The sequence below is a fragment of the Ornithorhynchus anatinus genome, chromosome 3 (genome assembly GCF_004115215.2).
Source record: "Ornithorhynchus anatinus isolate Pmale09 chromosome 3, mOrnAna1.pri.v4, whole genome shotgun sequence".
Lineage (NCBI taxonomy): Eukaryota > Metazoa > Chordata > Mammalia > Monotremata > Ornithorhynchidae > Ornithorhynchus > Ornithorhynchus anatinus.
This window is the reverse complement of record NC_041730.1, coordinates 111820092-111834537: the sequence shown is the minus strand read 5'-3', so window position 1 is coordinate 111834537 and position 14446 is coordinate 111820092. Positions and strand designations below refer to the sequence as shown.

General features: G+C 50.1%; 1 protein-coding gene across 8 annotated transcripts in view; it reads right to left on the bottom strand.

Moving 5' to 3' along the window:
• Positions 1-14446, bottom strand: part of PCGF5 (polycomb group ring finger 5) — a 143086-nt gene that overhangs the window by 77262 nt on the left and 51378 nt on the right. For 3 of the 8 annotated variants that reach the window (XM_029059658.2, XM_029059657.2, XM_039911552.1), the window contains exon 2: positions 7019-7319. In XM_029059658.2, coding sequence (XP_028915491.1) covers positions 7019-7130 — 112 coding nt within the window. In that variant the 5' untranslated portion in view covers positions 7131-7319. Of the gene's footprint in view, positions 1-7018; positions 7320-7437; positions 7532-10058; positions 10147-10302; positions 10403-11641; positions 11741-14446 lie in introns of those variants that run through there. The other 5 variants (XM_029059651.2, XM_029059659.2, XM_029059653.2 and 2 more) reach the window with 4 other exon arrangements.

Below are 14446 nucleotides of genomic sequence, written 5' to 3'. Positions count from 1 at the left end.
TTCTGCCCAAACCACAAATACGATTCACACGCATAGGTTCTCATTCCAAAAGTCATCCCGACTGGATCTAGGCTCGCCCATCATTTGGGACCGTGGACAGGGCACATGTCTACCAACTCTGTTGTACTGTACTCTCCCAACCCTTATTACAGTGCTCTGCAAGCAGCCAGCTCTCAATATCACTGATTGATAGGAGATGCCATTATCAGTTCATCCAACAATTCCACTTCTGCCAGAAATCCTTCCTGACACTCATACTTCCTGAATGGTTCGGGCTGAGAAGTAGGCAATCTGGGCCAAATGTCCTCGTGAGGGTCTTTCCAGCTCTAAAATTCTGTGACTGTAACTGGAAAAAAACATTGGAGAAACCCTGCTGGATCCATCCTTTTTGGCTCCTATGAATTCTTTGTATTTATTACTCCACTATGTGCAATTAATTCTTTTGCTTATCAATCAGAGGTATTTCTTGAGCGCTTACTGCATGCTGCTTCCACAAAAGGAATGTGATTCCCTACCTCTCTGAAGGAGATAGATGGGGCGGTGTAAGGCAAACTCATAAACCCGAATGCGGCAGGGGTTTTGGTATGCAATCCTGCGTTGCTAAATTTGCATACCATTAAATAAGGGAGAATTGGCAACATGGCAAAAGGTGATTCCACTTTTTATTCGATTTAAGTACTTGGGCATTATTTATCCAGTTGACTCTATGCTCTTACAGTATCTATCCTCAATGGTATGACAGTGAGAATGGGCCACAGGCCCAAACGTGGTAGAGTAAAATACACTGAAGAAATGAACCTACTGCATAGCACCGATGCACTGAAATAATAATAACTGTGGTATTTGTTAAGCACTGTCCTAAGTGTTGGGGTGGACACAAGCAAATCAAATAACAATAATAATAATAATGGCATTTGTTAAGCACTTACTATGTAGAAAGCGCTGTTCTAAGCACTGGGGGGGATACAAGGTAATCAGATTGTCCCACGTAGGTTCACAGTCAATCTCCATTCTGCAGATGAGGGAACTGAGGCACAGAGAAGTGAAGTGACTTGCCCAAAGTCACACAGCTGACAAGTGGCAGAGTGGGGATTAGAACCCATGACCTCTGATTCCCAAGCCCGTGCTCTTCCCACTGAGCCACGCTGCTTCTCTGTTGGACACAATCAAGTTGGACACAGTCCGTACCTCATGTGGGGCTCACAGTCTCAATCCCCATTTTACTGATGAGGGAACTGAGGCACAGAGAAGCAAAAGTGACTTGCCCAAGGTCACCGAGCAGACAAGTGGCAGAGCCGGGATTAGAACCAATGACCTTCTGACTCCCAGGCCCGGGCTCCATCCACTACACCATGCTGCTTCTCCACGGTGATGGAGTCAGGCGGAACATCTTCCACTCTGCCTCAACTAGTTTCAATAGTAGTTCCATTTACTGCATGCCCCCTGGGTGCACTGCACTGAAATAAGCACTGGAGCGGATTTTAAGACCTTTAAATGAACTTCTCTGAACAAAGAAATCTGCTTAGTAGTTTCTAGAGTCAGGATCTATCGATGGTGTTTAATATTTTTTGAACATTACAGAGGTCTTGTTGGGCTCCGTACAATTCTCCTGATCTTTGTAGAAGAGTAAACTCATGACTGCAATTCTGAGTTTTGGTCTGGCGCCACGCTGAGATTCAGGGAGTGTGTAGTTTTAAGGAAAAAACATCTCTCTCTTCTTTCACCTTTCTTCTGAAAAATAATAGCACTCCTGGTGGCATGTTTGAAGTCCTGTGGCATTTCCTAAGTACCCCATGTGAGGAAAATGCATACAGATGCCTAAACATTGTCTTCTCCTTGCTCGTAGATATCCGAAGGAATGCTAATAGATCCAGGTGCTTTTCAGTTTTCCACAGTTTCGATTGTGAGAATCAGTCAATGGTCTTTGAGTGCTCGCTGGATGCAGAGCACTGAACTAAAAGCTAGGGAGAGGACAATGCAACAAACAACAGTTGGTAGGATACCATCCCTGCCCACAAGGTGCTTGCAGTCCCCTCAAAGGATGAGGAACAAAAGCTGTGATTTGACTTCTGGTCCGGCTCTCTATGCTTTGTGTGAGCTCAGTCTTGAAAAGGGAACTATGTACAGGAGACCATTCAAGTGCTGTTGCTATCCCTGCATGATGTCCTTCAGATTTGCCACGAAAGGGAAGCCAACTGCCATCACCACCATCATCGTTAGCATTTTCGAAGCACCTAAGGGTTACAGAGCACTGTGGTTGGCACTTGTAACCACAAAATAAAGCAAAAGACGAGCTTCCTACCCTCGAAGAATGAATAATCTATGGCAGGGGAAGAGAGGTAAGCACAAGTTACAGTCATTTCTACTCTAAGATGTGTTTCGTTATAGCATTCTGATGCGATGTGATGGAAGAATGAGGGAACTCTTCCCAGAACCCAAGTCTGTTCTGAACTAATCACAGCCCACAGCTTGGTGCAGATAGAATCCGTTTTGGACAAAAATGGTTGCGCGTATACACGGGGCATCGGTCAAGGATACGAACTTCCCAGCCTCACAGTACGGCACCGGACCATACAGTATTTTGTGTTTCTGCTATTTTACATATTGAATTCAGTAAAATAACAATGAAGAGCAAAGGTGTAAAAAGACTCTGGGAGTGAATATAACAATATGGAAATGAATAGAGAAAAATGTCAGCCATAGGGATTCTTTGAACCATCTCTTCCCAGCCCAAGATGCCCACTGAATCAATGGATGCTACAACACAATTTTTCCTATAGCAAGTTGGGTTCCAGTACCCAACTTCTCTGTTATAAGCGAAGTGACTGTACATAATGTAGGAACAAGAATAAAACCAGATTCAAGTGGTAAAGACATAGGGAAGAAAATGGAGTTCAGTGCATTTTGCCTTAGCGTGTGTTCCCACGTGATTTGAATTGGATGCGATGGCAGAAAGGGAATGCTCTTCCAGTCACGCCCCTCTGCCTGAAAAGAATCCGAGGCCAGGTTGGAAGAACGGCTGTGCAGGTGGGCAACATCAAAAGCAGGTGAGTAACAAAACTTGTTTGCCTCAACGAAGGCATCGTTAAGAGACTCAAGTGTTATAGGAAAATGGACTGTAAATGAATAAGAAAAAGAAACCCGTATGCATGGGACTGCTAACAGTGCCTGATGGGAGGACATGCCTGGAGTGGTGATTAGTCAGGGAAGATCTCTCCAGAAGTACTGAGAGTGGCATGCCGCTTCCTTAGTGACAGAATTTAAGTCCTTATTTTGATGGAGGTCCGTCAGCATGTGCCTGGAACTTTTGCGCTTTAGCAGCATACCCCTGGGGTACATGTTTCTTAGCTTAACACGCACAACACTTTTTTTTACGATAGTTGTTCAGCACTTCCTATAAGTGGAGCATCGTTCTAAGGGCTGGAGTAGATACAAGTTAATTAAGTTGTCCCGCATGGGGCTCACACTCTAAGTAGGAAGAAGAACAGGTGTTTATTTAATCCCCATTTTACAGTTGAGGAAATTGAGGCACAGAGAAGGTAGGTGACTTGCCCAAGAACACACAGCAAGCAACGGGCAGAGTTGGGATTAGAACCCAGGTTCTCTGACCCCCAGGCCTGTGCTCTTTCCACTTGGCAATGCCGCTTCGCACGTGCAACAATTTTATAGACTCCCTTCCGTTATGATCATAAAGGGTTGCAAGATGTTGGTGAAATGTATGATTCTTGCTTTTTGTCATCCAGGCCGTCTTCATCAAATCAATCTCGGTGTTGTCGCCTTGTCCTTCCCTCCGCCTTAATGAGTTTCGGGTCAACAGGGTCTCAGAGAGGTCTTCCGCATTCACTGTTCATGTTCCCGGGATTCCCAGATCCAATGAGGCTCCGGTATTATTGACAAGGAGCACTATATGGCAAGACAGTTTCACCAAGTGGGGATTTTGTAGCTCGGTCAGCCCAGACATAATAACAATAATAATCGTGGTATTTGTTAAGCATTTACCGGGGGCCTTTCAATCATTTGCATTTATTGAGCACTTACTGTGTTCAAAGCACTGTATTAAGTGTTTGGGAGAGTACAATAGAATGACAAACGGACACATCCCCTGCCCACAACGAGCTCACAGTCGAGAAGGGGAGACAGACATTAATATAAATAAATAAGTTACAGGTAAATACAGAAATAGCCATAGGTGCTGTGGTGATGGGAGGGAGGATGAATGAAGGGAGCAAGTCAGGGAGACGCAGAAGGCAATGGGAGAGAGGGAGAAGAGGACAGTCAGGGAAGGCTTCTTAGAGGAGATGTGCCTTCAATAAGGCTTTGAAGTGGGGGAGAGCAATTACCTATCGGATATAATAATAATAATAATAATAATAAGTATGGTATTTAAGCGCTTACTATGTGCCAAGCACTGTTCTAAGCGCTGCGGTAGATACAAGGTAATCAGGTTGCTCCACGCGGGGCTCATAGTCTTAATCCCCATTTCACGGATGAGGTAACTGAGGCACAGAGAAGTTAAGTGGCTCGCCCAAGGTCACGCAGCAGACAAGCGGCAGAGCCAGGATTAGAACCCACGTCCTCTGACTCCCAAGCCCATGCTCTTTCCACTAAGCCACGCTGCTTCTGAGTCACTGAGAGGGAATCTCTACAAGAATAAGACAGAGTAAACTTTTTAAGACAGAGTGAAGCAGAGACTCAAATAAGGTGACAGAGCAGTAGGCAGCTGGGAGACAACTTTGCACACCGAACAACCTGGTGAACGGAAAACGGGACACGGCTACTCTTCTGAATCTCTAGGAAGAAGGGAAGGCCAAGAAGCATAGCCACCAAACAGCACGATAGGCTACAACGGTCAAACGCCTCTTCTCAACAAAGGATAATCTTTTCCTGCTCACAGCGTGTAACGCACTGCCAGTCAAACTGCAGTCTTAACAGCCACACCCCACACAGAAGGAAAATATCGCCCGTCAAAAAATGTCATCGTTTAGCACAAAAGACAGATTTAGCTCTCTCTTCTTACATATTCCGTTCGCCTTCTGTAAAAATCACCAACTTTATCGACTTAAAATATTCATTCATATTAAACCTTCTTGATCATCTTGTCTCCTGGGCCAAAATAATCTGAAAATCTTTAAAGCAGGACATTTCCGGAGCCAATTCAGTATATACAAACTGAATTATTTAAGAGATTATTTTGAGACCTAAAGATCTTGTTACTTACTATGGTGTTGTAAAATGTCAAATACACTGGATTGTGTAACAGAATGACACTTTCATGCATGCAAATTACTCACATAATTTGAGCCAAAAAAAAGAAAAGAAGAGAAAAAGAAATATCTGGCCTGAATTAGCCTGGCATAAGGACTTTTTGGCCTGAACTACCTGGTTAATTTAGCAATGATAATAGTATAGACCAAGCACCACCAAAAAGCAGGGCCGTTCTAGGTGCACAGGGACTATACAATAGAAGTAAAAAATGCGATCCCTGCTTTCAAGGAGTTTAGAATACATTTCTCACTAAAGAGAATTTTCCCTCAATCAATCGATAGTATTTGAGTTCCCGATTACTTGGAAATGTACGATAGTTAAGAAAACATAATCCCTGACTTTATGGACCTTACAATCTAGCAGGGGGTGTCTGTGCAGGCCGGGGGGAGACAAAAAACAAGGAAAACAGAATGAAAACATAGCTACGTGGGTGAATAAATGCTTACAGAGCAGAGCATATAGGTCTACAAAGGCTTCCGTTATCCAGATTATTATCGTTAGAAGTACATCCATTTACACTTAAAGGAAACCGGGGAAGCTTACTTCGAAAAGTCAGCTAATTTGATATTCTAAGGAGCAGAATTCTTCATTTTAAAATGCATATTAATGCCATTCTTCTTCTGAGTTACTTTCTTTTGAAATGAAACAAAAACCCGTTCTGACCATTTCAAACCCTCCCCCCTCTCCCTCCACCTCACTGTCCTGCCCTCACCTATGTTCACCCAACCACTCCCCAAGAGCCAGCCCGGCAACGGCCCTGCCAAGGGCCGCACTGCAAGTTCCCTCTCCGGGACCCCAGAGAGCCGGGCCTCTAAAGCGGCCCCGAGGCCTGAACCACGAACCGTCGCTGAGTAAACCTAAGGGAAAGCGTGTTGCTTGCGCTCGCTCTGTGACCGCTCCTCCCTGGAGCTCAGCCGGGCTTATCCTGGCCCTGGAAGAGTCGGTCTGGAGGACCTGGTCCCGACCGTCTCTGAGGCTTCAGACTGTGCGGTTCCGAGCCCTTCACTCTTCATCTTTCTGGCTCCTCTTTCCCGCTCCCCACCTACTTGGACGCCACCTTCCCGATCCCGGTGCTGCCTATCTCCCATCCCTCCATCTAACTTATTTCACGCTTCAAAAAGTTTGTGTGTGTGTATATATACTGTGAGTCTTGATATATATATATATATATATATATATATATATATATATCAAGACTCACAGTGAGTCAAATGTTCTGGAACGTTCTGCAAATCAACCAGAGGTTAAACTCCCTGCTTCATAATAAAATGTGGAGTCAAATAATGACAGTACACTATATTCGAATAATAATAGTGATAACGGCATCTGTTAAGTGCTTACTATGTGTCAAGCACTGTTCTGAGCCCTGGAGTAGATACGAGTTCGTCAGGTTGGCACAGTCCCTTCCACATGGGGCTTCACAGTCTAAGTACGAGGCAGAACAGGTATCGAATCCCCACTTTACAGCTGAGGAAACTGAGGCACAGAGAAGTTAAGCGACTTGCCCGTGGTCACAAAGCAGACAAATGGCAGAGCCAGGATCAGAACCCAGAATCTCTGACTCCCAGGTCCGTGTTCTTTCCCCTACTTCCACGGAAGCTGGCAAAAGACGTCATCTGGCTAGGATTCCACAGCACATTACTACTTCTTGGAACATTTTGGTTCCCAAAGGGACCAGGTGGCCAGAAAACACAAAAGAGTAGTAGCCAATTCAGAGAGCAAGGTGGAGAGGTGAAGGCCTTTGAATACTCACAGGTGTGGAGGCACTCGGTCACGGTGGTGGGCTTGATGAGATACCCTTTACAAAGGTAACAGGTGATGTGAGGGTTGAAATCTTTCACCAAGTGTTTCCTTTGGGTAGCCATTCGTAGAGTAACTTGGATTGGTTCAAGCAGTTTGGACAGGAGATGCCTTAGATGAACGAATGCCGTTTTACAGGAGAGGGTGATGTACTTCTCTGGTCAGCTGGACTTGATGAGGCATCTGCACTGACTTCCAGGGTTTTCAGAGGATCATCGCTCATTACTTCTTTGGGGGCTTTGCCTTTTTCATTCCTGTTTTCCAATTACATAGACATTAAAAAAAAAGAGAGAAGAAATGAGGTTCCTATTACGGTAACCACAACGAAGTAATAACCAGCGAGTTCGGGTGGTAAATGTTCAAAGTACCAACCTGAATAAATATGTTTAAGGTGCCCTTAAAACACATAAATTCACCTTGACTACAGGATGAGCTTTTCCTGTCTTAATTTTAATCCCAGCTAAGGCTGTGAGAAAACAAAACAAATAAAAAAGGGGTTTGTAGCTTCCCACTTTAGCATTACTGGATTTCAACTTTGAGAAAATGGGACCCTAGATTTCACGGGTTTCTCCTAAGGACAGAATGAGTGCTCGGTAAATACCCCCATTTAACTGACTCAGGGCAAGAAAGCTCGATGTGGGAAGGGAATGCATCTACCCAGGTCGGCTGTACTGAACTCTCCGAAGGGCTCAGCAGAGAGCTCGACACACCGTACGCGCTCAGTAAGTACCACCGAAGGAGTCCATTCTCGCAGAGACGAGCCAAAGCTTGTGTCATTCGAACTTGGTCAAGGATGCAGCCCCTCCCAAGGGAAGAGTCCCAGGAAAATTTGACGAGATAATCAAATAATAATAATATAATAATAATAATGTTGGTATTTGCTAAGCGCTTACTATGTGCCGAGCACTGTTCTAAGCGCTGGGGTAGACGCAAGGGAATCAGGTTGTCCCGCGTGGGGCTCACAGTCTTAATCCCCATTTTACAGATGAGGGAACTGAGGCACCGAGAAGTTAAGTGACTTGCCCACCGTCACACAGCTGACAAGTGGCCGAGCCAGGATTCGAACTCATGACCTCTGACTCCAAAGCCCGTGCTCTTTCCACTGAGCCACGCTGCTTCTCGTGGGGACCGATCTATTCATAAAGGATACTGAGAAGCAGCGTGGCTTAGTGGAAAGAGAACAGATCTGGGAGTTGGGGGGACTTGGTTCTAAACCCAGCTCTGCCAAATGCTTGTTCTGTGACTTTGGGCAAGTCACTTCACTTCTCTGTGCTTTGGTTTCCTCAACTGTCAAGTGGGGATCAAATACCTGTTCTCCCTCCTACTTAGACTGTGAGCCTCCTGTAGGACATATACCGTGTCTCACCTAATTGACTTGTACTTACCCCAGCGTTTAACACAAAGTAAGTGCTTAATGAGTACCATAAAAAAACCACACCCCCTCCCTAGTTCTCCTATAGTTGGGGTCTTTTCTCCCATTCCTCATTTCAGGTTTCCAATGCCCAAACAGGTCCAAAGTAGTTACAGAATCACGGAACACCATAAAAATTCTTCTCCAAAGATTCCCTCATGACCATTGCCTTTCTCCACAAGGCCACCTGTACTTAAAGCGCAAACCTACACACCACCTGTGCTTAAAGAGCAAACCTACTTGTACCCCTCTGTTCACCACTTTTTCTTATCACCGTTGGGTGGGGGCTGTGAGGAAAAATGGAGGAGGGCTGTGCTAACAGGAGGGAGCTCGTTGTGGCCAGGGAATGTATTTGATGTTATATTGTACTCTTCCAAGCACAACTCCAAGTACTCTCACAACACAATCAGCGCTCAGTAAGTATGACTGAATGAAAGAGTGATGATTGAAGTCCCCTTTCCCTCTCCTCTCCCTTCTGGTCCTCTGTGCAGTGAGAGCGGTGCCTAGGGAAGCAGCGTGGCTCACTGGAAAGAGCACGGGCTTTGGAGTCAGAGGTCATGGGTTCGAACCCCGGCTCTACCACTTGTCAGCTGTGTGACTTTGGGCAAGTCACTTCACTTCTCGGTGCCTCAGTTACCTCATCTGTAAAATGGGGATTAAGACTGTGAGCCCCACGTGGGACAACCTGATTCCCCTGTGTCTACCCCAGCGCTTAGAACAGTGCTTGGCACATAGTAAGCGCTTAACAAATACCAACATTATTATTATTAGGGAAGGATGCTGTTGGGAGTGAGGATCTGTGCCTCATCTCTACCTTAGGGCAGAGCCACAGAGGCATCTCCTCGGGAAAGCTACCTGAGAAAACCAGAGTCAGGTTGTGTCAGGTTTTATAAGGCAGTGAAGCGGCACGGCGTCGTGGAGAGCGCACCTTCTGGGACTCAGAAGGTCATGAGTTCTAGTCCCCACTTCACCTGTCGTGTGGTCTTGGGCCACTTTGCTTCTCTGTGTCTCGGTTACCTCCTCTGTAGAACGGGGATTACGACTGTGAGCCCCAAGAGAGACGAGGATTAGGTCCAATTCGATCTGCTTGTATCCACCCTGGCACTTAGTACAGTGGTTGGCACAGGGTAAGCACTTAAATACCACAATTGTTAGTTTTCAGTTTCCTGCAGATCTGCACCCTGACTGAAACAGCGCTCTGCACAGAGTAGGTGCTAAATTATTACTGTTGACTGACTGATCGGGTGTCGGATATTCTTGAAAGCCACAACCACCCTTGTACAAACTGGCCCTCGACCCGGCTGGGTCCATACACGATCATTACATCTGCTGAGGCTGTGGGGGATAGTTTGCTGTGGAACATTCATCAGGGTGCTCGCCGATGGCCCTGGGTACCTATGCCAATCCGGAAGTAACAGGTGCACGTTACATAATGACATTATAAGGAACCATTTACGGAAATCCACAGCCAGTCAATGGTATTTATGCAGCACTTATTCGGTGCAGAGCACTGAACTAAGCGCTTGAGAGAGTACAACAGAGGTGGTCTACCCTATTTCTGCCCCGCCCTCCAGAAGCTTACCATTTACAGGCAGAATCTAGAGTGTGCTGCCAAGCAGACCAGTGACCCCACCTTTGCTCCACAGCCATCGCATTCCTTTCCCGGGGCCCTGAAAACACAGGTGATGTGGGACTCTGCAGCCCGGCGCCAAGGTGTGTGTGTGTGTGTGTGTGTGTGTGTGTGTGTGTGTGTGTGTGTGTGTGTTGGGGGGGTGAAGGGGAGTGAGAATGGGGAGGGGGAGGTAAGGAGGGTAAAATAAAAGTACCAGGTAATAAATCATCCAGTGCCGAATCAGTACAGCGCGGCTCAGTGGAAAGGGCCCGGGCTTGGGAGTCAAGAGGTCATGGGTTCGGATCCCGGCTCTGCCACTTGTCAGCTGCGTGACTGTGGGCAAATCACTTCACTCCTCTGTGCCTCAGTGACCTCATCTGTCAAATGGGGATTAAAACTGTGAGCCCCACGTGGGACGATCCGATCACCCTGTACCTTCCCCGGCGCTTGGAACAGTGCTCTGCACATAGCCAGCGCTTAACAAATACCACCATCGTTATTACCTAGCCGGGGACAGACCATGGGCCTGGGAGCCGGAAGGTCATGGGTTCTAATCCCAGTTGCGCCACTTATCTGCTGGGTGACCTCAGGCAAGTCACTTCGCCTCTGTGGTCCTCAGTCATCTGTAAAATGGGGGCTGATACTGTGAGCCCCAGGTGGGACGGGGGCTGGGTCCGACCCCCTTTGCCTCTCTCCACCCCAGCGCTCAGTACAGTGCCTGGCACCCCGTCAGCCCTTAACAAATACCACCCTCATTATAAAACCCCACCTCTCCCCTGTAAATCCGGCCCTACCGTGACCACACTTTTCGCCCTAAAAGCTTCATCCCATCACCATCCGCCCCCCACCCCGCAGGTGCAGGGCCAAACCCCCCTTCCCTCGGTGGTGTTTACTGAGCGCCCACTCTGTGCGCAGCGCTGTACGACGCGCCGGGCACGGGCGCTGGGGCCGCCGACGGGGCCCGTCCCCGCCCCACGACGGGCTGGCGGTTCAACGGGCCCAACGTGCGCCGCTCGCGCGGGGGCCTCGGGGCCCGGGTTCCAATCCCGCGCCCCCGGCCGCTCGCAGCTCCTGGGCCCGCCGGGACTTCTCCGGGGAGGGGCACCGTGCAACCCAGTCGGGGGAGCCCCCCCGTCCTCCCCACACACGCCCAGCCCGCCCCGGGGTGGCCGCGAAGCCCCCGGGACGGCGGCGGGCCCGATTGTCTTGCACATGGTGGCAGTCGGCCGCATTTATCATGCGGAGGGCGGACAAGGGGCCAAGTTGCCGAGCCGTCCCAGGGGGTGGGGACGCCGCTCCTCACCTTCCTCCCCCTCGTTTCTCATTGGGACGGGACCGGCCCCGTCCCCGCTCCCCACCCCAACCCCGCCGGCCCCCGACGCCGCCAGCGGGCCGCAGCGGCCGGCCTCGGCCCGGCGGCAGGTGCCTGGAGGAGCCGCCGCCGCCGCCGCCGCCGCCGGCCGCCCCGGGGGCAGAGTTCAGGGAGGAGAAAGGCGGGAGAGGCCCCGGGGAGAAGGAAAGGCCGCCCCCAAACTGACCGGCCCCCTACCTACCCCGACGGACAACGCCAAGGCCGCCTCCCGCGCCGGGCCTGGCCGCCCCAGCCGCCCACGGCGCCCACGCCAGAGCCGACCCGGCCAAAGTGAAAGAGAAACGGCGCCCAACGCCGACAACGCCGCCGCCGCCGCCGCCAAGGCTCGGGACACGCCCCCCTCCCTTCCCTTCCCTTCCCTTCTCTCTTCTCCTCTCTTCTCCTCTCCCGGAGCCCCGACCCCGCCCCCGCCCCTCGGCCCCGTCACGGCTCCACCGCCGCCGGCCCCGCCCCTCAGCCCCGCCGCCAGCGCCCCACTGCCCGCCTCTCAGCCCCGCCCCTCGGCCTCGCCACTGCCCAACCGTCCGCCCCGTCACTGGCCGCCCCTCAGCCCCGCCACTGCCCAACCGTCAGTCCCGCCCCTCAGCCCCGTCCCCGGCCGCCCCTCAGGCCCGCCCCCGCCCGCCCGCCACTATCCAACTGTCAGTCGCGTCGCTGCAAAATGGTCAGCCCCGTCCACCGGGCCGCGGCCCGACTCTCAGCCCCGCCCGCCCCTCACTACCCAACCGTCAGCCCCGTCAACCGGGCCACGGCAGCCTGACCGCTGCCTGACCCTCAGCCCCCCCCCCACCCCACCCCCGGCCGTCTCTACACTGCAAAACTGTCAGCCAGCGCCGGCAGCCCGGCTCGCCCGCCCAGTCGACGAGGCTCCTCCGGCCCGGCCCGCTCCGATCCGATCCGATCCGATCCCGACCCGTGGGCGATGACCCAACGATGGCCCCCAACGGCCGCCCCGGCCCCGGCCCCGGCCCCGGCCCCGGCCCCCGCTCGCCCTCTCGTGCCGCCCCGTGCAGCCCCCGCCCGGACCCCCGCCTGCCCTCCTCGCCCCTGACCCCTGCTCCCTGCCCCATTCCCTATCCCATTCCCTGCCCCTACCTCCTGCTCCCTGCCCCATTCGCTGCCCCTACCTCCTGCTCCCTGCTCCTACCTCCTGGCCCCTGCCTCCTTCTCCATTCCCTGCCCTTACGTCCTGCTTTCTGCCCCTGCCTCCTAGCCCCTGCCTCCTGCTCCCTGCCCCACACCCTGCCCCTTGCTCTCTATCCCATTCCCTGCCCCTGCCTCCTGCCCCATTCCCTGCCCCTGCCTCCTGCCCCATTCCCTGCCCCTGCCTCCTGCCCCCTTCCCTGCCCCTGCCTCCTGCCCCCTTCCCTGCCCCTGCCTCCTGCCCCCTTCCCTGCCCCTGCCTCCTGCCCCATTCCCTGCCTCTGCCTCCTGCCCCATTCCCTGCCCCTGCCTCCTGCCCCATTCCCTGCCCCTTTCCCTCCCCCTGCTCCTGCCTTCTCCACTCTGCTCGCTGCCACCCTCTCTCTGCCCCCTGCTCTCTGCTTCTATGCCTTAGGCCCTGCCTCCTGCCCCCTGTACCTGCCCCTACCCCCTAAGCCCCTGCCTCCTGCCCCCTGCTCCATCCCAAGGCACCCAGTCGTCGGCTTCCTGCCCCCTTCCTCAATATAGGGGATGAAAGGCAGTTCCATTCATTCGGGTTTAAAGACAACCCTTCGAACTGAGTACTCCCAAACATGAAATCATTTCCTTTTGCCACTGTTCCCCTCGCTTCTTTGTAAACATGAACATGCATCAGATTTTGTTTCTTTTTAATGGCCGGAATCATGCTTAATCCAGCCTCAGGTTGAGATTTAAGGAGAACTCAAAACGCCTGAATTCTAATACCCAAGCCCCAGAGATGTATTGATTCGATCGGGGTTGGAACAAGTAACAGACATCTGAATGTCCTATTTGACCTTTGATTATTGCTGGTCAAAACGGGTTGCTACTGTACTGTTGGTCAGGAATGGTGATCATTAGCATTTTGTCAAAGACCGGAGGCAATGTTTATATGGAAAAAGAATTAGATAGCAGAGTATATACATATATATATGTATATATATATGTATATATATATATATATATCTCGGGACATAATTAGGCTGAATCTCTGTTTCGAGATTTTTTTTTTTAATCATCAGTAAATGCAATTTCATTGGAACACACATGCTCTGTTTTTGTCATGGTTCATTTCAGTCAAACTTTACCCAGAACCAAGCCAACCAAAAGACTGGATAAGTAAATAAAATAGTATTCCCAATTTCAGTTTTAAAAAATCTCCTAGCTACCAGTTTTTCACTGCGACCACAGGGTGAACAGTGTACTCAGAGTAGGAGAGGCTTCTAGGAAGTGAGGTACAGGTCCCAACTCGATCTCTTAAAAAAATGGTATTACTAGACAGAGGGAAGGAGCCCCATTGGGAACTAACCCCTACCTTCAGATAAGGTCATCCCATCAGCCACCCTTCACACTTACATGCCAATCCATTTATCCCACAATTATTCATCTTTGTTTACTTTTGTTATCAGTTGTATCTGTTTTCCTCTTGGTTGCATTCAGTATACGCAGATAGACTGATAACAACAAAAATAGGGAAAGAGGAATAATTAAGAGGAATAAACCGAAGTTACCTGCAACTCCCCCTCTAGACTGCCAACTCATTTTGGACAGGGAACAGGTCTACCAATTCTGTTATATTATACTCTCTCAAGCACTCAGTACAGAGTTCTGCACACAATAAGCACTCAATAGACACATGAAAGATGGAGTGATCTGCCTAGCTTCCCTATTGGATTATGAACGGGAGCTACTTTTATTGTATACGTGCGAGTACCTAATACAGTCCTCTACAAATGATAGGTACTCGATAAATGCAAGTGATGATGTTGTTGATGATGACGATGATGATGATAATAATGATGATGGCCCTTAGTATGTGCCAAGC